This window comes from Argiope bruennichi, chromosome 1, assembly GCF_947563725.1.
Source record: "Argiope bruennichi chromosome 1, qqArgBrue1.1, whole genome shotgun sequence".
In the NCBI taxonomy this organism is placed as follows: Eukaryota; Metazoa; Arthropoda; class Arachnida; order Araneae; family Araneidae; genus Argiope; species Argiope bruennichi.
The window spans coordinates 83,386,905-83,411,670 of record NC_079151.1 but is presented as its reverse complement, the minus strand read 5'-3'; the positions used below and the strand labels follow the sequence as shown (position 1 = coordinate 83,411,670).

The 24,766-nt window shown below is 27.8% G+C and overlaps 1 protein-coding gene across 2 annotated transcripts; it reads left to right on the top strand.

Moving 5' to 3' along the window:
• Positions 1-2,808: 2,808 nt before the first annotated feature.
• LOC129969256 (uncharacterized) lies at positions 2,809-17,080 on the top strand. Of its 2 annotated transcripts, XM_056083725.1 has the most exons (7): positions 2,809-2,916; positions 4,391-4,473; positions 6,149-6,208; positions 8,414-8,446; positions 8,904-9,035; positions 11,809-11,850; positions 16,943-17,080. In XM_056083725.1, the coding sequence occupies exons 1-7, from the start codon at positions 2,859-2,861 to the stop codon at positions 16,997-16,999; spliced, it is 465 nt and encodes a 154-aa protein (XP_055939700.1). In that variant the 5' UTR covers positions 2,809-2,858; the 3' UTR covers positions 17,000-17,080. The 2 variants fall into 2 exon arrangements, with proteins under 2 accessions (XP_055939700.1, XP_055939707.1); XM_056083732.1 differs by lacking the exon at positions 8,414-8,446.
• The last annotated feature ends 7,686 nt before the right edge of the window (positions 17,081-24,766 follow it).

Below are 24,766 nucleotides of genomic sequence, written 5' to 3'. Positions count from 1 at the left end.
TGCATTTATAAATATTCCATATGTCACTTTTGATTCAAGCGACAAAATAACTTAATGCTATTGTTAGAATAACTACAACACAAACAATCAATAAAATATAGTAATTTTATAAATGAAGCTCTACTCTGCATGAAATCTTTAAAAAAGATATCTGAGTACTACGATTCTAAAACATGATATTCATTTAAACAACAAATACAAATTGGGAATTAGAGCAGGCTTTAACAACAAAAACAAAGAAAAATTTAAATCCGAGTGACATTTTCGATTTCACGGTTCTGCATTAATGAAATTCCCTCCTAAAAATGCCATTAATGTAATTCAATTTCCTTCTTGCACAATAATTATTAATATTTTTATCGCTTCTATACCGCTGACATATATAAGTATCAAACTTTATATAAATTACTATCTTTTGCAAAACATGTTGCATATTATTAATGCTCTCTATATATGCACTTTTAGCCAATCTTCTCTTAGTAAATTTCAGAATATAAAAGATATCGATGTTTGAAAGGCATTATCGCAACAAAGGATCCTACGAATGCAGGAGTCATACTGTTTAGAGGTATAAGGCCCCTTTAGAAAGATATATGCTCCAAAGAAAGAACGGCAAGAAGTCTCAGAATATGATAATGACATTAGTAAAATGTTGTTTTTCTATGTGTGGAAGACATTTATTACAGAATTTTTGTTTAGATTTTTACATGAAATTATGAAAAGTATTTCATCTTTCCTCATAAAATAATTTACCCTCCAATCATAATTTGTGTTGTTTGTACTAAGCGTAAATTGTACTATAGTTCATTAGCTGATTTTTACCATTTTCGAAAACTTTTAGAAAATCCAAAAAGGTTAGAACATGTGAGAAGAATAAGAATAATTACAAGAGAGTCAAAAACGGTGGGTGCAAAAAGAATTGTTCTATAGTTCATTCACTTATTTTAGCTTTTACGAAAACTCTTAGAAATTCCATAAAGATTGAGAACAAGCGAGAAGAATAAGAACGATTACAAGAGAGTCAAAAACGGTGGGCGCAAAAAGAATTATTCTATAGTTCATTAGCTTTTTTTACCGTTTATTAAGACTCTTAGAAATTCCATAAAGATTGAGAACAAGCGAGAAGAATAAGAACGATTACAAGAGAGTCAAAAACGGTGGGTGCAAAAAGAATTGTTCTATAGTTCATTCACTTATTTTACCTTTTACGAAAACTCTTAGAAATTCCATAAAGATTGAGAACAACGAGAAGAATAAGAACGATTACAAGAGAGTCAAAAACGGTGGGCGCAAAAAGAATTGTTCTATAGTTCATTCACTTATTTTACCTTTTACGAAAACTCTTAGAAATTCCATAAAGATTGAGAACAAGCGAGAAGAATAAGAACGATTACAAGAGAGTCAAAAACGGTGGGTGCAAAAAGAATTTTTCTATAGTTCATTCACTTATTTTACCTTTTACGAAAACTCTTAGAAAATCCAAAAATGTTAGAACATGTGAGAAGAATAAGAATAATTACAAGAGAGTCAAAAACGGTGGGTGCAAAAAGAATTGTTCTATAGTTCATTCACTTATTTTACCTTTTAAGAAAACTCTTAGAAATTCCATAAAGATTGAGAACAACGAGAAGAATAAGAACGATTACAAGAGAGTCAAAAACGGTGGGCGCAAAAAGAATTGTTCTATAGTTCATTCACTTATTTTACCTTTTACGAAAACTCTTAGAAATTCCATAAAGATTAAGAACAAGCGAGAAGAATAAGAATAATTACAAGAGAGTCAAAAACGGTGGGTGCAAAAAGAATTGTTCTATAGTTCATTCACTTATTTTACCTTTTACGAAAACTCTTAGAAATTCCATAAAGATTGAGAACAAGCGAGAAGAATAAGAACGATTACAAGAGAGTCAAAAACGGTGGGCGCAAAAAGAATTATTCTATAGTTCATTAGCTTTTTTTACCGTTTATGAAGACTCTTAGAAATTCCATAAAGGTTGAGAAAAGAATAAGAGAGTTACTAGAAAGTCAAAAACGGTGGATACAAAAAGATTATACTATAGTTCATTAACTTATTTTACTGTTTGCGAAAACTTTTAGAAATTTCATAAAAGTTGAGAACATGTGTGAAGAATAAGCAGAGCCAAAAATAGTGGCTGCAGAAGGATCAATTGAAACAAGTACAAGAAAAAAAAGATAATTTTAATAAAAATTCTGTTTTCTGAGTTATGTTTAAATCTATTTTCATCTACTTTCACATATTTAAAAGATATTTTAATTGAATTAGATGATAATTTTAAGTCAAACTTTCACCAAATTAAATGTAAAGCCTCTCATTCTCAAATATTCACCAAATTAAGTGTAAGGTATATAGTGAACACAATTATTTGTGAAAAAATCCTGTCTCTAAAAAAAAAAAAGACTTTTTTTTTGTCAGTATTTATCTTTTTAAAGGCTTTAGATCTAAACTTCTACAAGTAAAAGCATTGTTTATATCTAATTTCTGATATCTCAACTCTCAGGACGTCAGAATTACAAAAATCGTTGCTGTTGCATAACACAGGAGGTAGATTTAATTAAGGTTTTTCTAATGGAGTTTGGGAATAATTTTGCAAAATTACCTTGATGCGCATTATCGAGACCTAACCGCCAGCCATTTATTGTCGGATTCAGCTCTGCTGATTAGCAATTCCGAATGAACCCTTTTCATCTTTTGTTTATTCATGGCGAGAGGAAGGGCTTCTATTCAGTAGAGTTTTGAAACAATTTTGCCAAACTTTTTTCTTGATCATTAAGTGCTGTATAAAACCGAGCAACAGTCACCCGAAATTTCATTCTGACATCGTTTGGATTGTAAAAAAATGTTCGGCCAGGTTCTTTCAGTATTTGCATCCTTTTGGATATTTTCTGCCATTGCTGGTAAGTATGTCTTAACATCTCATGCTGATATTTCTTTCAATCCTTTTTCGTTAACTAAATAGATCACTTTGATTTAATCGAAATCGTGATTTTAATAACTTCACTGATTTTTAACAATTAACTATGCAATTTTCAGAAAAATTTTATGTTCAAATATCAGATCTGAAAAATCATGTATAATAGAAAAAAGTGAATGAATTTTTAGATAAAATATTTTATTTATTTCACAATACCAGTCAGTCTTATTTGTACGGATAATTGCTTTATATAAATTAAACAAAAGCGTGGAAAATAGTATTTGCTTTTATTTTTCTAAATAGCATGGATTGCTAGTATACTGATCCCTCAGATTTTTTTTCACAGAAAAAAAATGAACATTTTCGCTTTGAAAGTTAAATATACTAAAAATATTCTATGAATTATAGAATTCTATCGATGTTTCATTCATTCTTTTTTGTTCCATTTTCTATTCATTTAACAGGTTCAGAAAATACAATAGTTGCATTTTAACAGAAAAAAAAATTAAAATATGCGAAATGGGTAATTTTTCTGTTTCATCCAATTTTCTTCAAGTATTGGAATAATTTTCTCTACATATTTTATTTAAAACAAATTGTTAAGTTTGCTGCAATTAATAATATTTTTTAATCTCCAAACAAATAAAGCTAAGTATTAAATTTTAAACTAGTTTTTAAATTATTATGTATTAATAAATTATAATTAGTAAACTTGCCTTATAGTTGTTATATTATTTATATTTATTAATAAATTTGTTATTTTAATTATTTTGTATTGAAGCATTTCTAAAATTTATGATGCAGAATGTTGTTTTTTTCAGTTTGGAAAAAAATTTTAAAAATGTCTAAAAACAAATAACTTCCGAAATTTCAAAAGAAGTAATTTATAAAAAAAATGAAAAAAATTAATTATCAATGTTTAGTACGACTTTTTTCTCCAATTTTATCATATACCTTTCGCAAAATAGTGTGTATTGTACTTAACTTTCTTGAGAAGAGAATTGAATGTGTTTTGGTACACCTTCATGTTGATCTATTGGGTCCAACGTGTTGATATTTTTTGGAAATCTTCGTAATCACCAAATGTTGATCTAAAACTTGACACATATCTAAATTCTTGTAATAAAACCATAAGCAAAATTTCATCCTTTTAATTTGTTATGTTTTTCAATTATCATGTTCGTAGAGAGACAAACATAAAGTCACCAACCTTTTTTTTACTTTCTATTTTTAAATATTAAGATGCATCAAAATACTGTAATCGAATTGTTAGATGATTACAAATTTTTCCTTTTCTCTACTTCTCATAAGAGAGTAATTGAAGTTGTGTGAACATGTGATTTCATGATATTGAATTAGATGAATTTAATTACTTATTTATGAAAGTCTCTGTTTGATTATGGGCTGAGTTAATAATAAAATTGTATTTTTTAGTTCAAAGTTTAATTTTGTTTCAGCGCCAATGGAGATGGAAGAGGGCGGTATGATGCCAGTGGATAATTTGACTCAGTCCTGTCTTGGAAATTTGTTACCAGAAGAGGTAAGCCCTGCTTTTAAAAATATTTCAATTTTCAAAAACAAATATTTTATTTTCCTCTAATGTTCAAACGTCATCTGATTCACGCATTTTAAGAGCATAAGGATACATCTCACTAATTAGTTGTTATTTTTGTTGTAAATGTATATTTATTTTATATGAGCTTCAAAAAGATATTACCTATATATATTTTCCTTCCCCCCCCCAAGTACAATCTTTTTTGATAATTAAGTAATTTTCACAATAGCGAACGGCATGTTCATTAATATGAAAATAGCCTACGAAAGTTATTGTAATAATTCATTTCTCTTGATGTCTTTAAGAATTTAGAAAAGTTATGAAGATTTACAGAACTAAATACAAAATTCTTAAGATTTTCTTTAATAATTTAGAATATCTAGGGACATTATTTTACCATCAATTACTTCATTCTTGTTTTTGTCATTTTTAGCAGAATGTTGAGAATATCATTAACATTTTAAACTAAGAAGTACTGGAATGTTTTAAATCTTAACTGGAATACATTTTTAAAACTTATTTTAAAGCAGATAATTGTACTGCAATACAGTGAAAATAGCACAAGTGTACCTAATATAATTCACTTCAATAAACAAATCTGAGATTAAAATAAAAGCTCTTCAAAGTAGCCGACGATCATAATTCCAATGTAGTAGATATTGAAAGAGACAAATGCCTGATTTATGACAAATGGATTAAGAATAATCGACGTCAGGCTATATTATATAAAAATAAGTATTAAATGAAATTCAATCAATGCAAAAATAAAAATATTTTCTTCTTATTGACATAAGAGAAGAAAAGATCAAAAGTAAATCTACGACGCATATTTTATATTTGAAAAAAAAAATTTGGAGGAATCCTTTTTATATAAAATGAATGATAAAAAAAATCGTGCTTTATAAGTCAAATTTAATTTTGAAACTTAAAAGGTAAAATAATTTTTTGTGCCGATTCATCATAAATATTTTAATTTTTCAGAAAAACTTGGCTTTCTTTCTTTTATTTTTGACATGGCATATATGTTTTCAGTAAGATTCAAAAAATTTAATTAGAGTAATTAATTACCTCGTAATGTAATTTAATATTTATATAATACGAATGACAAGTGCAGCTAAATACTTCAAAACGTATGCGTATACTTATAAACTAATAGTTAAAAATTTTTTGCAGGTTATTTTTTTAGAAGACTGTAACTGTAACTTTTAAATAGTAAAAACTAAAAGCGAAAAAGAGCTTATTCCTTTCAGAGTGTAATTTTACAAATATTGCCACTTCTGGTTTAAGTTATAGTATCAATAATGCTCATATGTACTATTTCCTTTTCTGTTAACATGCCTTTATACTTTCTCAAGAAGATTATCAGATTGTCAAAGAATTTTCGTTAATAAATGCTAATCATTGAAAAAATTTTAGTTAAAAGTACTATTTTGTTGAGAATATTAAAGTTTTCATTAGTTACTTGTACTATCTAACATAAAAAGGCATTGAAACGTAATTTAATAGTCGAACGAAATATTTTTTTAATAAAATAGAAATACTTTTACAGATACGTTATCAAAATTTATTTATCCGATTATTTTCTAAACTGTATATTCAGCAGAAGTTTCTTATCAATTCAGGTTTAAAATATTTGTTGCTTTTTGTTGTTGTTCTGCAGCTTAAACCTCACTACAACACTTGCATGGAAAATATGGGAGAAGTGGAGAAAGTTGAAGAAGTATGTGAAATGTTTACTTTTGCTATTTCTTTTGAGAATTCATTAAATATAAATTGTTGTGAATAAAGATGATTAATCACAAAAAGTTTTCAAAAGATGTTGTGGAGATATTGCTTAACTTGCTTAGAATATAATCTACCGTCTATTGCGAAATATCTGCTTTAAAAATATTAATTCATCAGTCGGTTATAATTTATATAAAATTAAAATAATGAATCATTTAGTTCTCATCTGGGAAATAACAATGAGTCATAACTATTTTGCTATAATAGAAACTCAACTGATGATATAATTCATATCATAAATTTAACAATGAATGAAATGCATTTCCATATTTTCAAATTCCAGATATTAATGCAATAATTGGTAGGCACACCCCATGGCAAACTTAAAGCTGTTTGATCCAAAAGAAGGACGTCATAAGTTCCCAAAGACAAATCGAACACTCAGCTTTGGCGGACAGCATTCATTTGAAACGTAACTTCAAAAAGCGATATTGCAATGTTTCAATAAGTTCTTATTGATTTGTGACAGATTGATCTATGGTTCAAACAAATTTGCATATCTTTTATTTATTTATTTATTGCTATTCAGCCTCATGTAAAGCTAAGGTTGATTTTTTTTACTTTCAGAGTTATTCAAATTGATTTAAGTTTAATTTAGTTATTTTAATATTCCAGTAAGAAGCAAAATGACATCTATTTCGGAATGAACCTACTCTTCATGAATTATAGTCGGATGGCGAGGATTTTCTCTAAAATCTCTCTTTTGACTTCCACAATATTACCCACATTTATTGCTCAATTTTTGACGTCAGATTTAACGTGAACCAAATTCACGGTTGGAATAGGATTTCTGGTGGCCCCAACCGAATCCTTTATTACCAGGTTACCAAGCACTCTATATTCGTTTTACAGCAACGTTCTCACATACTTATTTATATTAAAACAGTTTTTTTGGTATAATTATATATTTTTGAAAATATTTTGAAATATCCTGTGATATTTTTAAACTCTGTCATGGTGAAACGCTTTCCTTCTGGTGCGGCTTGATAGTTTAGAACTTCCAGTTGACCGCCTTTTCCCTTGAATATAGTTCAAGAATACATCAAGATCGTATCCTTATGTCACTTTGAAAGGAATCCAACCAAACTAAGTAATACTAAAAGTAAATTAATTGAGATATTAATTATATTGAATTAATATTTCATACTTTATTAGTAATGTATATTTGGTAAATAAAACAATTTTGGTTTAACTGATGAAACGAATAAATTTATGATATTCTATTAGAAAAACTAATTTTAATTTCTTCTTATTTATATAAGTATACTCCTCCCGAAACTAAAAGCAACTAATATCAATTTTGGACAGAGAATAGAGATGGGAATAACTGGAAATCATTTCGTATTATTGAATTTATTGTGAAATGGACTCTCAACATATTAAGAGGTTTAATGCTTTTATATATATAACATGATTTTATATTAACTTTGATAATTCTCTTTCAATAATTTTCCTGTAATAAGTAGCTAGAAGGAGAAAATGCATGTATTATATTTAATTTCTGTCAAATTGATGAAACTCAAATAATTCTAAAGGCGAAGTGGGAGTTGATGTATAATAGTAGTTTAATTCGCCAAAATTAACAAAAACATACCAACATTTTAGAAATTACTCGAAGTCCGAATTTAAACTCTCAATTCAGAATTTTTGAAGAACAAAATTTTTTTATAATACGCCTGTTTTTATGTGTAATTTAAAGTTATTTTATTAAATCTTATTATAATGAATTATTATAATGAATTTTGTTTGTGTTATTTGTTTATAAATCTGTTTTATAATTTTGTTTATAAATCTGTTTTATAATTTTGTTCATAAATCTGTTTTATAATTTTGTTTATAAAATTGTTATTATTTATAAAATTATTTTATAATAAATTTCTAAAATCAAGTATCTGAAATCTAAAGTATCTAAAATCAAGTAAAGTATCTATCAAGTATCTAAAATCTAAAATCAAGTATCTAAATCAAGTAAATTTCATAATTCAAAAAAAAAAAAGAAATGAATAATGGTTAAAGATTTTTTTTAAATCTATTTTTAGCTTACAGAAATAATAAATAATCGCCGAGAAGAAAATACTCTTCATTAAAAAAAGAAATTCGACGGAAGGCTAATAGTTTTTTTTCTTCTTTTTTTCCCTAGCTTCTTCTGTGCGTCTTGAAAGCTCATGGATTGGTAAGAATATTCTATTTAACCCTTTAAAGGGCCATTTTTTTCTAGTCATATTATGTTAAAATATTTTTAGGCTTGAAATTAGAATAAGAAAAGGGATTCATTTAGCTTATTAGATAAATTTAATTTGATTAATTAATTAAATTGGTTAATTAATAAATAGGTAACAAATCAAGACACATCATTTTGCCTGAGATAAAGAACTGAAGCATCTAAGTTTCTGACTTACTAAAAAAATTCGTCAGAACTTATGCCAACCTACATAATTTCAGACAAAGATTGATAAATTTGGTTGGAAGCATACTTCCCACTACCCTAGAAAGGGTTAATTGTAAATACAAACAACAAAGAAAAAACATGGAAATTTTGAAATATCCTGAGTAGCTTTTCGAATGTATTTGTATTTCAGAATATAGTGAAATGATGATCTAATTTAGATTGATCCATCTATTGTTTTCAGGTGCCCGAGACCGAGGAAGAATCCATACCGGCTTTCCCGATGGTGGAAGTTGCTGAGGCTGAGCCCCAAGAGGAGCCTTTCGTAATGGCTCACCAGGAATGTTTAGCAACCGAAGACGTGATCAAGGGAAAGGTAAGCTGAAAAAGGTATTTTTTCATTTTTTTATTGAAATATTTAAGTTTAGATAAATATAAGAAGTGATCTAATGAAAATAAGACTATGGCGGCGCTATTTCACGGGATAGATCGTTTATTATTTCTGTAATAAATGGCTGTGTGTGGACGATAATCCTGATATAAAGCAATGCGCCAAGAGGCCTGATATAAAGCAATGCGCCAAGACTTCTCCAAACAGGCTGCATACTCAATTATTTTCTGTAAAAGGTGAACCAGAAACGAAATGGGAGAAGAAACGGAGAAAGAATTTACTGAAGCTGAATCAATGGAGCTTTCTTATTATTACAATAGTAATATTGTAGAATTTTCTATTATCATATGAATTCATGCTGTATACAGAGTAAAGTGAACTATTTAAACATTAATTGCAAATCCAAATTAAATTAAATTAAAAGCTATTGAAATTAATTGTCATTAATTATATCGAATACCGAAAGTTTCAGAAAAATAGCAGTTAATATGTGAAAAGTTTGTGGTGCACGGGGTTTTTATAAGGGTTTCAATAAAAAAAAATATGTGAAAACACACGTGAAAGGCTATTGTCGAAATAAAATAAATATTAAATGCCAAAGTTGCTTATTTTAGAAATTAGACTTGAAAAAAATAATTTCACTGGTATGTAACGGCCACTTTTAGTCAAAAATAGGTCGATGTATTAAATAAAGTTTTGAAACTAAGAAAGAAAAAACACTACACTTTTATAATTAATGTATCTTTTGTTTCATAAAAGTAATAAAATATATCCCCTAAAATATTTTGTAGTGTATATAAAATATGTGGTAAACAAAATATTAAAAAGTAATACCTTCAATATTAACATGTTTTTTAACACATAAAAAACTTGTATTAGAATGTTGTGTAAACATTCAAAATCTTATACAAAATTCTAATATCATTCTGGGCATTTAAAATTAAAATTTTTGTGTAATTCAACAATATTATTATCATGTATCATTATCCTAAACATGCTTAAAAAATCAAAATATTTTTAATGCATTTGAAAGTTTTATACATAAAGTTTAAAAAAATATATAGAACACATTTTACATATTTCATATACATAACATAACGCCATCCTGTGCCCCCGGTGCCTATAACACTAAGTTATCTAACCAATTGGATGAGCACAAGATGGAAGGGGGAAAAAAAAAGAAAGAAAGAAGATAAAAAGAAAGAGACGACAGACCATCCAGGGTTCTCCAGAGAGAATCACATTGGTGTCAAATCCTACATGACTATATTCAATTTTTTGGTGATGTAATAACTGGATAGAGGAGAAAAGAATACTTAAACAAATGGTGACTTTGAGTTGAACTTACAGGGAAATGAGATTACTAACTGAAAAATTGATAATTTACATTGAGAATATCTGTATGACATATATTAGCATATAAGTAATCACTAAAGAGTCAGAAATCTGTGGCGTCCGTCTGAATCCTGTGGTTTTGAATTCCTTCTCGAGAACTGCACTTTTGAGGGACTTTTGAAGTTATAATTTCGGCTGATTTTGACATGTGGCATTTTGGTCTCAGCTAATGTGTAGTCTTGAATAGGTCTTGGTATTTGTGAATATGGTTTACTATGGAGTGGATCTTGCCACGTGAAAGGGTATTCGATGCAACTCTCCTGTACCATTCTTCTTCGAGACTTGTTTCTGGCTTTCTCATGTGCCATGACAGAGTCAGTAGGCATTCGGTGGCATAGTGAATTGGGGATCCTATCTCCCCACAGCTACAGTAAGGAGAGTTGGCCAGATGGAATCTGTGTAGGTATGTCGGGAATGGACCGTGTCCAGTGAAGAAAAGGACATCCGTTCTGTTCCAGTTGGCAGCGTATAGAGAAACTTTCGGTATTATATTGAATGTGGAGCGGCCTGTTTCGCCTTCTTCCCATTCCTTTTGCCATATTGTCATCATATCGGTTTGGAGGATGTTCTTCAGGTGACATCTTGGGAGCTTCATTATATTCCGATCTTGATTAGCATTAGCCGCTGTTTTGGCTAGTTTGTCAGCCGCTTCATTCCCTTCATAGCCTACATGTGCCTTGATCCATGAGATTTTAATGTGAGGGTTTGCAAGAAGAAGGGTAAATGTATCTCTTGCTAATTGGCTATTGGATTTTGGAGAACTTGAGGCTTGTATACTTGCTTTATTGTCGACGTAAATAGTAACTGGATCTGATGTAGGAAGAGAGGTTGCGTATTTGACTGCTCTGTTGAGTGCTAGTAATTCAGCTTGGAAGACCGTGTTTTCTTTCAATAAGCTGGTTGACCATTGGTGTATAGTCACTGCATCCTGCATGACACAAAATGCAGCCCCAACTCCTGCTGAGGATTTTGATCCATCTGTATAGATCCCGAATATTAAGTTTCATTTATTAATAATATTCTGTTTAGCAAAATGCAGGTTTAACTTCATTTGCAAAAATGCCTACACATGTGACGCAAATAAAATGAGACATAATACATTTTTATTAAAAACTGCTTTAACTTCCTTTTAATTATAAATATAATTTTATTTAAAAAAGCATTTAAGAATAAAGTTTTCTTTCAAAATGAATCTCTAAATTATCATGATGAGCACTTTATAGATTTTTTGAAGCAGTTAATTCTTTTCATTTTCAAAATATTGACGCATTTAAGTATTAAAAAGAAGATAAGTTCGTAAACATTTAATTAAAAATAAGTAAACTCTTTGCAATAATGCTAACTGAAATATTTATTTTTGTAGATTGATATGCTGATGTCGTGTCTCATAGAGAAATTGAAGATGGTAAGAGTTCAAAACTATAATTTCTTCTTCTTTTAATTATTTAATTTTTTTATGTGTAGAAAGAAAAATGTTTTCATTTAAAAAGAAAATTGAAGAGAAAACATTCCGTTCATTTGGCAACAAATTCATGTCATTAAAAAAGACCTGTAAAAAAGGGAAACGAAACTAAATAATTTGACCTCATAATTGTACATCATGTCTGTCTACTGCTACTGTTTAGATTCCATCTTTAAATTTAGACTCATGTAGATAAGATAAAATAATTTTATCTTATTTTTTAAAAAAATAAGATAAAATAATTTTCTATGAAAAATGTGAAAATAAATATCTATAAACAACAAACTCTTTATTTTAATTTCTTAACTCTTTAGATCTGTATTTACAGATTTTTTTTTCAACAACTGACATTGATTTATTCTTAATTATATATTAGTAACGTTAACATCTTCTCCGGTGAAATGTTTCTAAATATTAACAATGAATATACACGGGTACAGAATGTTTACAATGTGGAAATTTTATGAAAGAAGCAGAAGAATAGATAAATCTGTGGAAGTTATTTAAAAAGGCGGATTGGAAATTGAAGTTCTAGTGCTACATGTATCTTTGACATGAAACACATCAAGAGAGAACTCAACTTTTTGAAATGATTTCTGCAGTGGCATCAATAATTCATTTTTTTACTCAAAATTGTTTCTATGTTCATAAATTTCTTATGCAATGCATTGTTTGACGGACATGATGCCTCCTTTAATAATTTAGTCGTGTATACGCATCAAATTTTGTTCCAATAAACCATGTTACATACTTTGCTTTCATTAACAATAGGTATTTTTAATAACTGTCTTTCATCAGCAATGCGTTTTAAATACACAAATGGGATGTATTCGCAAGCTTTGATTTCGAATTTAATATGCACTGTAAAAATTTCATTTGTAATTTAATTGTCAGAAAATTCAAGTTCGAAATTTTGATGAATTTCCACATTCCAATTCATTCTTGTGTACGAAAAACAGAAATTCTGGAATGAGGGCTATCTGTTTATGAGTGAGCCAATTTAAAAACAGCATCAAGGTAATTGGATGAAATCTGACATATATTTTTTTACACCAAATTGTAGTTTTCTGTCAAATTTTCAATGAAATTCATTCAGAGAATGTTTGTTTGTCCAGCTATCCGAAAATATGTTAACACGATAACTATAAAACGAAGAGAGCTAGATGGATAAAATGTGGTACATCAATTTAACATGCTAAAATATAGATATGTATCAAATTTGGAACCAAATCCATAGAAGGGTTGATTTTCTGTCAGTTTGTCTGCTCACAAGCATATAAACGCCGCAATTCAAAAACGCAATGACTTAAATATATAAAACTTAGTACTTGATTTTGTGACTACTAGTTCTGTGCTGAATTTGATTTTAATCGGAAAATAGTCCAAAATATACATAATGTGTTCTGATACTTATGTAATTACCACATCCAGCGATTAATCGTCAAAGATTGTACATTAATTTATTCTTTCTTAATTTTTGTTCGCCAGTGTCGTGCAGTTAATAATATATACGTACATTTATTACAGAATATACTAGAAAGTTTCAGGGAAACCACTCGTATTAGTTTGCTTCCATTGTTATTATATAAGTATCAGAAAGAATGTTTCAATGGCTGCAACTCTTGAAAGTAAATGTCTGTAAAGGTTTGCAACCAAAGACTCACTTAAATTTTTAGTAATCTCATAAATTTTTTTATTTATTAATAATTTCATAAAAATTTTTTTTTATTAATTTCATAAAAAATTTTTTTTATTAATTTCCTAAAAAAAGATTTTTTTATTAATTTCATAAAAAAAATCTTGCAAATTTTTCTAGCAATAACATAATGTATTATGTTGCTTAGAAATAATATGTTAAACATGTAATTTCTTCATGTGTAAGCATGTTAAGCTCTTCCAATTTAGAAAACTGTTAATAATTCTTCGTAACCATTGTTTACGAAATGCAAAAATTGGAGATAAAATTTCTGTATACTTTTCAAGAGAATTTAAATGAAATATTCATTGACATTCTGATTCATACTAACTTGAACTAACTTCATACTAACCATGAAGAATGCTTTGTTTATTAGCATACAAAATGTAGTGACGTTTCCAGATTTGAAAAAGATAAAATCTATCTCTCTACATGATAAATCATAAAGAGGATACTTTTATCTGTTCTTTCTTGATGTTTAAAATTTCCCATTAACTGTATTTAATAAATTAAAATTATTTTTATGAATTGAGTGAGGGAATGCAAGTTGATGAAATGTTAACTTATTTTGACATTTGCTGATGGCAGCATTAAAATGATAAAAAGTTTCATTTTAATCAAGGTAAACGAGCGCGTTCTAAAAATTTATCTGACGCATGTAATTCAAAGCATTCTGCATGAATATAAGTAAAATATTTTCTAGAAAAGACGTGATGATTAATTAACTTTATAAAAACATCCACCACTCAACTGTTTTGTCTACAAACATCACGGGTGAATACTGAATGGCAAAACTGGTTCTGTATTGTTCATTCCGTTTTTGCACGCCAAGGACACATCTGTCATTTTAAACAACAATTTAACAGACAAGGAAATTAAAGCATAAAAGAATTTTCTGAACCTAACTATTTTCTGAGTACTTCGAAAAATTACTTGGTTAGTGGGGTGTTTCACTCGCCATTTCCTCTTAAAACCACGAATATCCTGTCTATGCATTCAATGTCGTTTCATTGGTAGGTTTCATTCGTGAGCTAAGAATATAAAAACGAGATTTTATTTTTTTTATTTAATTTAACGCATAATTTCTATGCGTGAGAAAAAACTTGATTGCGTGTAGTATTAGAAATTCAAAGCTACTTTTGAGAGATAAAAATTTAATAGAAATATTTTTTATTTTGAAAAAAATATCATTATCATATGACGAATAGAATTTTCTTTATTCATATCTTTCCATTTCGGGAAAAACCCTGAAGTCTGACTGCTGTTAGTGAAAATGCTGCATGAAATTATAATTTATTTAATACTGAGCTCAAATTATGTAACTTGAAAATGACATAACAAATTACATAATTAGTAAAATTACATAATTTAAATTTCTGATTATATATTCTAATTATATATATATTTGATATTTTTCGATATAAATGTAAACATTCTCATAGCTACTGATGTGTATTGGTTTGGCTAGTAAGTGAAAAATAGTAATATTTGCTCTCATTATTTTTCATTTACATTAAAATATGCCGAAATTCAGCATGCACTATTATTTTATATTAAGACTGTAACTTTTTAAAGCATATTATAATATAGATCAAAATAGGAGAAAGCTTAAATATTAATACAGGTAACTAAACTGTTGGACATAAAAACAACAGTACATTCTAAATAATAAAATAAAATAATATCAATGATAAAAATACATAAAAATTATAATTAAAGTTACAGTTTTTTTTCTTTTTGATATTTACTTAAACTTTCTTAGAAATATCAAATTAACAATCATTTATACAATATTAAGAAGATAAAATGTGTAATCAGTTATTTCATATATATATATAATGAACCATCTTGTTTAATATTTTGAGACATATTTCTAAATGATTCGTAACAAGTCTTTAAATTTTATTGAATAAATATGATAAAATTATTATGATTATAATATTTCACGAGATGTTAACATATTAATGTTCATCGACTATCTGTAAAACTGTGGCATTATTTAGATGAAATGCACGTTGATAAAACTGCTCAAAATCTCCACAGAAAAGACTACTTAATATAGAGCTTCCAAATTCAAACAATAATTACTTCTGCCATAAATAGTGTAGGTATACCAAGAAAAGATTTTCAAAATAAAATTTTTTAATTAAGTAAAGATCCTCAATATCTTCCGAGATTATTATTGCACAAAGACTATTTTTAAATAATTTTAAAATAGAAAAAAATATTCAGTGACATTAATTCTAATTTTCCGCTACATTTTTTTCTAACATTAATAAATCTTAAAAATATTTTTGGTATATATTTAAAAATATTTTTACTAATCCACCATTTAAATTATCTATTACAACTTTTTAAACTGTTATATCTGCCTCTCTGGAAGTGTGTTTCTTGGTTTCTATTTCATCTCTTTCTTGTCGATATAAACCGGTGATGATTAAGTGCTTAAAAATATAAACATTCTATATATTCGACTCTTCATCGACATATTTGGTATATGTCGACATTCTACGAAGAATATTACCATTCTCTGACTTCGGTTAAATCAAATTTATCCGCAACTGGAATAAATATTCAATAAAATAGATAGAAAAAATTATTTGATAGGCTTAGGTAATGGAAACTAATTGCAAAAGCCGAAAATTGGTTGACAATGAAATGCAAGATTTTCAATAATTAAAATACTACATAATCTATTCACCTGAGGGACCTTTTGAAAATTAATAATTGGAGAAACGGTTATAACAATGACTCTTAATTGATAAAAAAAATTCTCACTTTTATTTTTCATGAGAAATTTTAAGCATAACTTAAATTTTCAATTGCATAAAAGCCAAGTTTCAATTGCCTAAAGCCATTCAATCAAATTTAAAACGTCTTGTTTATCCTTAAAATGTTTTATAAATTCCAAACCAACTATTTTTATTTCATTAACAGAAAAATGTTTATAAAGTAATGAGATGATTTCCTAAGTTTTCAGAAAGAAACTTAAATGCTTCACATTTTTTGCCGTAAACAATTTTAATGAAGGAAAAGTTGTACGAACTGAGTAATACAAGTGACGAATGATAAAACAATCTTGATAACAACATCGTATTGGTTTAATCCTAGATGCCTTTACTGTCTGAGTTTAGGTAATGAAATCATAATAACTATGGAATAAGAATCACTGATTACAAGAAATGAGCCCTAAAAACTTTCCCTTTGATATTCATTTATTTTTATTTGAAATGATGGATTAGTCAATCAGAAACTTATAGATGATGGCTATAAATCTTATATTTAATTTAAAAGCTTCTTATGAAATTTTTCTATTTGACATTTTTTCCCCTTGTACAGAAATGTGCCTCCATGAACGAGGAGGAAATGATGGAGGAAGCAGTAGCTGAAAAATGAAATGAAGCTCCGAAGCCTGAGTTTTGGAGTAAATCAATGTAGAAAACACATGTAGTTTTAAATAAAAGACTCTTATACCGACGTGTTTTTTTTTCTTTTTGATATTTACTTAAACTTTCTTAGAAATATCAAATTAACAATCATTTACACAATATTAAGAAGATAAAATGTGTAATCAGTTATTTCATATATATATATAATGAACCATCTTGTTTAATATTTTGAGACATATTTCTAAATGATTCGTAACAAGTCTTTAAATTTTATTGAATAAATATGATAAAATTATTATGATTATAATATTTCACGAGATGTTAACATATTAATGTTCATCGACTATCTGTAAAACTGTGGCATTATTTAGATGAAATGCACGTTGATAAAACTGCTCAAAATCTCCACAGAAAAGACTACTTAATATAGAGCTTCCAAATTCAAACAATAATTACTTCTGCCATAAATAGTGTAGGTATACCAAGAAAAGATTTTCAAAATAAAATTTTTTAATTAAGTAAAGATCCTCAATATCTTCCGAGATTATTATTGCACAAAGACTATTTTTAAATAATTTTAAAATAGAAAAAAATATTCAGTGACATTAATTCTAATTTTCCGCTACATTTTTTTCTAACATTAATAAATCTTAAAAATATTTTTGGTATATATTTAAAAATATTTTTTGGTAATACTTTTCAGTGTTTTAGTTATTGGATTCATACTCATGAGTATTATAATAATATTAAAAAAATTCTTTTGAATGCACGTCATTGTGGTTATGCAATTAAAATAAATTTCAATAATTAAATAAACGAATCTAGTCTAAAACATTAATAAGTTACAGTGTTTAGAACAAGAGTTCTTATTTCCTTTTTTTTTTTTTTTCTTTAGCTTTATCATTAACACATTGTGATAAAAAAAAAATCTGTTTAAATCTGCAAATAGCTTCGTTCTCAATGAATCTTATAAATACATTTATTAAAAACCACTTGAGATATGAAGATCCGATTTGCTTATTAAAACTACTGAAAAAGTGGGATGTCTCTACTGAAAAAAAAACCAAAATTATTGTCCACTTGAACGATTAAAGTTCTTCAGGAAAATAATTGTTCAGAAAAAATTCTTTAAGTAAAAAAAGTTAGTGTGTTGAAAAGTATATCTCAATAATTTTTTTTTTTTTACTTTTTAATCTTTAATTTACAATTCATTATTATAACGTTACAAAATTTTGAAATCATTTTTCCTCAAGTTCACTAATAAGGGCACCATTGACATGGAACCGAAATATAATTAGAATTAGACGATTAGCTTATAATCTGAATATATCAAAGTAGTTTAATGTCAATCAGAAAATACAAATACATCAAATTTCAAATCTTTGGAGAACGAGGGAAAAAAATAAATTACACAACATGATCTTTTCAAATATGAAATATGTCATGTTTATTAAATTTTTTAAAAGCAGTTTAGTACACCATCAGCTGTAGAACTTAACAATCGTTGCCATCTTTTATAAATATTGCAGTATATAGTAGTTTAAATTTAATGTATGATTACATATTCTATGAGCTAAGCATTTTCTTGCAAATATGTTTGATTTCTTTTCCCAGAAAGGTATCAAATTTTCAATAAATCAAGAAATGAAGCTAAAATCAATTCTGTTTTCATTACTATACGAAAATACATGTTAAACCAAAAGTACATGAAAACGGTTACTTTTTACATTATAGTAAATGTACAAATTGACCATATGCTATTACTTGTATCAGTATTTTATGGAATACAGTCACACTTACAGTATATACTTGTAAGTGTGAAGGCAAATTCACAGTTTTCTTTTAAATGTGAAGTTTCTCTTATATTTATCTGTTTGGAGCAATTTTGTCTCATCGTGTGACAGAAAATACTTTAAAAGAAGATATGATTATTATTCTAATGTGATCATTTATTTTCTTTTTCAGAACAAAATTATATCTGCGCCATTTTCTGGAAAGGCAATTTTTATTTATATCTTTTGATTCTAATCACAAAATTACTATTTTATCTCAACAATATTGAAAGGTTTCTTCCTGAATTAACGGTTATTTTGAAATAAAAAGTTGAAATATTTTCTTCTAATTATATTTAGAGGCTAAATTTGCACTTACTTTTATGGGTTCTGTTACCCGGGCGGCAGAATTTCGGCTAAAACCACTGTACTCGACTCGATTCCGCTTTAAATATTGATCTGGTGTATCTTAAATCTGTCTCGTGGTTAAATGCTTTTACATACCTACCCAAGGAAGTTAGGAAAGTAGAATACTGTACAGATTTCAATCCTGTATTTCAATCATGGTTGGAAAGACAAGACTAAAATTTATATATCGATGTAATCAATGTCCATTCAGAATAAAATTTTAAGATTGACTTCTGATTAATCATATTTTTCTAATTGTGATTTAATATCTATATATATTTTCTTTAAAGAATGGAAAATTCTACTATTGTAACACGAAATATTTTTATTTCGGTGACAGGATTTAGTTCCTATAAAATATTACTTTTATCTTTTAAATTAAATCTTTCCGATTGCATTTAAAGAAGAAAAATAATAGTTTGAGTCTTCCATTTACAACCAAGCACCAAAAAATGTACACATTTTGAAAGTTTTTAAAATTGATAATTGTCTTTTTCAGGTGTTGAGGCTTTCACATTTATTTAAAGATGTTGTAAAGATCATAAGAATAAAAGGATATTTACTTAAATATATAAATTAGTAAAAAATTAATAGAAAGAATGAATGAATACAAATTTCAAAGCAGAAAAAGACAGAATGGGCAAATTTAATAGAAAGGACAGAGTGGACATTTTTCCAATCACAATTGTTTGCAAGCAAAAATTATAGAATAAAAAATAATGTATAAGAAATTAGCCAAAAACTGTTGCGTTCATTGACCTCATCCATTACAAAAAATTTTTTTTCACTTTCTTTCATTTAATTAAAAATATTTGAACAATTTTTTAAACTTCTATTTCTAAATTGTGTTATAGATTTTCCCTATAACACAATTTTGTAATTTCTTCTAGTTTAGCTGAGTATAAAATTAATACAAAAACTTTTCGGTAAAAAATACCAAAGTAAAAGCTCTTCGTAGATATTAGTTTCTTTATTTCGAATTCATTTCTAAATTCAGTTCGATTCAATTCTATTCGATTCAATTTATTCTAAATTCAAAACCAGAAAATTTCAGTTTCAAACTAATGCAGAAAAGCAAGCTGAACAAAATTTACTTTTTACTAGTATAATGATATTTTTTGAGGAAGGTTTTTTTTCTTTTCTTTGAATTTTAATTCCAATAGTACTTATTTATGAGGAAGCAAAGCCAAAAATTAATCTTTATACTTAGGATCTTATTTTTGATAAATAACAATGAAAAAGTGAAAATACAATAGATCGCAGAAGAGAGTAGAATAGAGAATCGCAGAATAGAGTTGAATTAAATTGAAGAATTTGGTTCTGGACGAACACATTTTATTTCTGATGAAGATATAATATAGAATAAAAAAAGAGTTAGCTGAATTGAGAAATAATTTGTACATTGATGTTGAACGATTCCGATAACTTCTTAATCGCAAATATTTCTTAACAACTTTTAAGCAATAAGATGAATGATTTTTATAAAAATATTTTGCACCTGTACTGAATGGCTTTTCAGAAATTTTCAGCCTCTAATTTCCAGTAACTTATTTACTATGAAAACTGTCATAAACACAAAGTGTAAAATTCTGTTGGTTCGAAACTTTTAATACAGTTGGTTAACTATTCGATTATTCTAACATAAAACCAACAAAATCCTCAGATGATGAATGTGCTAACATGCAGATTATAGAAAGGCAGCAATTAAAAAAATTTTAGTACGGTTATTGCAGTAAATCTATGAAGAACTAGCTACTAAATCATTCTGAAAGCGTAAATGCATTAACAATTTTTTTTTCTATCTTCTGTTTTCACCCTTTAAGAATTTATTGACCCTTCGGAGGTTAATGAACTTCTTGTCACATTACCAGAGGATTGTTTATTGTTTACGATACACTGCTTTTCCCGCACTCTCCCGCCTTATTCTTTTCTTTGACAAGTTTTTTTTTTTTTTTTTTTTTTTTTTTTATAAGAAACAATGCTAGATTTTGTACAATCGGAACAAAGCAATTGATTTCGGCATAGGAAGTCCTATTCTAAATTTTTTTTTCCATTGAAACTTATTTATGTGTTTTTTACATGTTATTAATTGCGCTCCTGTATATTTCATGCCATTACAGTTGGAATCACCTTGAAATTATAATTGATATCTGTAATGATCATTTATTGGAAAAATAGAAAAATAAATAGAAAAACTGCAATTTTCTTGTTTAGAAATACTACATAGTTTTAAGATATAAATTTTCTTTGAAATATTCCTAGAACTTCAAAGTCAGACAAACATCTTTCGGCTAACGTTATGTTTAAAATATTCCAGCACGATTTATGAATCAATTCACTTAAAACTATAAAACTACATTTTTTTAATCTTTTTTACGTGTTATTTTTAACTAAGACACGTCGAACCAAACGGTTCAATAGTTCTAATCAGTTCAAGAAAAATCATTTTCCCGAATTTAGTAAGATAAATTAATTGATAATTCCAAAAATTAAATTTAAAAAAAAATCGCCGTGAAAATGCTGGTGAATCCCCTTATCAAAATTATTTTACATACTTTCTTATAATGCAAAAGAAATAACTCTTAAACAGAAGTTAGGGATCCGAAGTTGGGTCACTTTAAAAGTGCATTCTTCATTAGGTTGATGGAAATCACAATTATTAGTTATCCAAGTAATCTCATCTGCCTTTCTGTTCTTGCCACATTCTCGTTAATTTTTGATTTTTTTTCTTCTCACCTTCGATGTCAACTTTTCTGTACGCGAAACTTTAGCAGCTCTGTTTGCGTCTAGATTTTCAAAGTCTAGATTTCAAAACTTGGGCAGCAATATACATCTCTCGTTATAGCAGTGCATGGATAAAAGTTACACTGTGGTCCTGAATGTATCAATTGACTGTACTCACACCTGTTTAGGATATTAAGGATCAGGCGAGGGTGACATTTTCTTGAGATTTGCATTAAGGATGATATTTGTTCTAATGGGTTACTCTGAACATTTAGACCACCAAAGAAAATGCTGAGAATGGGAAATACTCAATGCCATTAATTGCTTACTTTTCTACTCCCTATGAAGTATCATAAATTGACTACTCTGACCCGCCCTGAGACACACTGAAAAAACTGAATGATAGGACCGCCACGACAGCACTAGCGGAAACTATGCTTGAGTCTTAAGGGCGATCACCAACCACGGTATGACTCTTCCCGTGGGAGGTACGTTAGTCATCGATAGGAGGTAGCCAACCCCCACGCTTCCTGTACCCACCAGGGTGGCTAGAACTAACCATCATGTGCGAAGAATCCCATCCTTATTTCGGAAGTGCCCCCGGTGGGAATCCCTATAGGGATATGAATCTTTCTGTTAGGAAAAGTAACATACATCCTCTACGCTGCTCAAAATGTCAATGCTTTAAGCATTCTGAGACGTTATCGCAAGAGACACGTATCTGCACTCATTTTACCAAACTTGACGATAATGCTGAGTACACTTAACAACAGAAATTTATCTGTTGTAAAAAATATCAACTTTTTATTTTTTTCTCAAACAGAATTGTGAAGAAAGCAGTAAAATTGGCTACGATCGAAGAATAAATATCCCCTTCAGAAGCACTGCAACTGCTTAAATCACAGATATCTACCTTCAACATTAACACTACCTTGTCAATCGAATAAAAAAAATTTCTCTAGCCAAACATAATCATCTATATTTGCTTCCTTTGCTAACTTTAATTCTAAATCTTCGGAATCTGTCACAAAAGCACAGTGATATCGATTGCATGGGAAATTTGAACGCTTTCTGATAGTGTAATTTAGTACCCCATTAGAAGCAACAATAAGAATTTGAGAACCTACAGCCATCGAAAATATCATTCTAGTAAAATAAAACCAATACTACAAAGAACAGGATCCCCCCCCACAGAACAGTATTTTCCGTACAATTTTGCAAATCTCTATTCTTTAAAAATAGGATTTTACAAGCAGTTTACACCATCCCTGATGATATATCAATTTTAACATTTACACTATTAAAAAAGTAAGTTTCTTTCCTTTATAATTATTTAATAAAAAATAAAATAATGTATTTAATATTTTATTAATATAATAAAACATAAATAAACATTTTTTATTTAATAAGCATTTTTTTAAATAACTTATTCTTTGATTAAAAAAATTACTTTAATTTAAAATACAAGCAAAGGATTTTCATATATTTAGATAATATATCAATAACATAACAATAATTTTAACATATATATATACAAATACCTTGTACCTTATTTAGCACTTTTAAAATAAGTTATCTTATTCATGTAAATCTTTTAATTCATAGTTTTTAATGCATATATTGGTGTAGAATGTTATTGACATGAAATATGTGGTTTTATTAGTATGAATAAAACCACATATTAAGTGTGGTTTTATTCATATTTCCCAATATTATATAGGCCATGAATAAAATTCTTCAATCATTTTAAAGTAAATCGGTTGTATGATAATTTCTATTATAATATAAGCATAGTTTAAGATTTTTTTGCTGATAACCTTCGCATGGTTATTTTTTGAACTCATATACCTTTCAAACTTACAATCTAAAACGTTTTCGGTTAAAAATTAAAATAAATTCTACATAGCACTCTTAAATTCATATCCATGAATTTATATCATACAAGCCGCCTTTGGCGACCAGCCGGTTCGCCAATCTTAATGCCCGTTAAAAATTTAATAATTAAATATTTTATAGAACTCCCATTTTAATTGCTTCTTCATTAAAATATTTTAAAACTTCAAATTTTAATAGTCATGTAATTCACTCATAATATTATAAAGGCCTTCAGCCATAACGTAATATGTATCTCTCTAATTTTCTATTAGCTCCCTCAGAATTTATGCTTTAAATTAAAGTGGAAATGATTAAACTGCAATAAATATTTTACTGAAATTTTTTACTGAAACGAAGCATTTTTTTAAAAATATGACTACTGAAAACAGAGTCGCTGAGTATTTAAACCTTATGGGAACTAAAAAATATTTTTCTTAATTTATATAATATCTCAAGAAGTTTTCAGCAAAATTTTCTCAGAATCATCATGAACAGATCGATTAATTAACAATGTTTAGTTTTAAATACATCAAACACTAAAAAAATAAACAGAATTGTTTGAAATAATCTGTCGAAATCATATTAAGCCTTCAAAACCAAGTCCGTATCCGTTGTCAACAATCAGAATACAATGCGCATGCGTGAATTTTCTACGCCAGTTGGGTAACGATATGCAGATTAGAAATTTTTAATTTCCTTTATTCTGTTTTATTTTAATTCAAAAGTACTTCAGAATGAATCTGAAAGATCGATTAATTAACAATGTTTAACTTTAAATGCCTCAAATCTTAAGAAAATAAACAGAATCCTTTGAAATAATCTGCCGAAAATTTTTTAAGCCTATCCTCTTTAGCGTGGGAAGAAAAATGAAGCCTTACTCATTTGGCGGTGGGGAAATGAAGATTTTTTTGGCGGGAAAGTTAGTTTTCAATTAATAATTAAAATTCTAATTAAAAATTCAAAAAAGGACCCCAGGAGCACATTCCCGACCTCCA

What these genes read in the sequence shown, in the direction of transcription:
- LOC129969256 (XM_056083725.1), top strand. Translation starts at nt 2,859, where the DNA reads ATGTTCGGCCAGGTTCTTTCAGTATTTGCATCCTTTTGGATATTTTCT. An exon ending in GAAATTTGTTACCAGAAGAG is followed by an intron (nt 4,474 to 6,148) that starts GTAAGCCCTGCT and finishes GTTGTTCTGCAG; the next exon opens with CTTAAACCTCACTACAACAC. An exon ending in TCTTGAAAGCTCATGGATTG is followed by an intron (nt 8,447 to 8,903) that starts GTAAGAATATTC and finishes TATTGTTTTCAG; the next exon opens with GTGCCCGAGACCGAGGAAGA.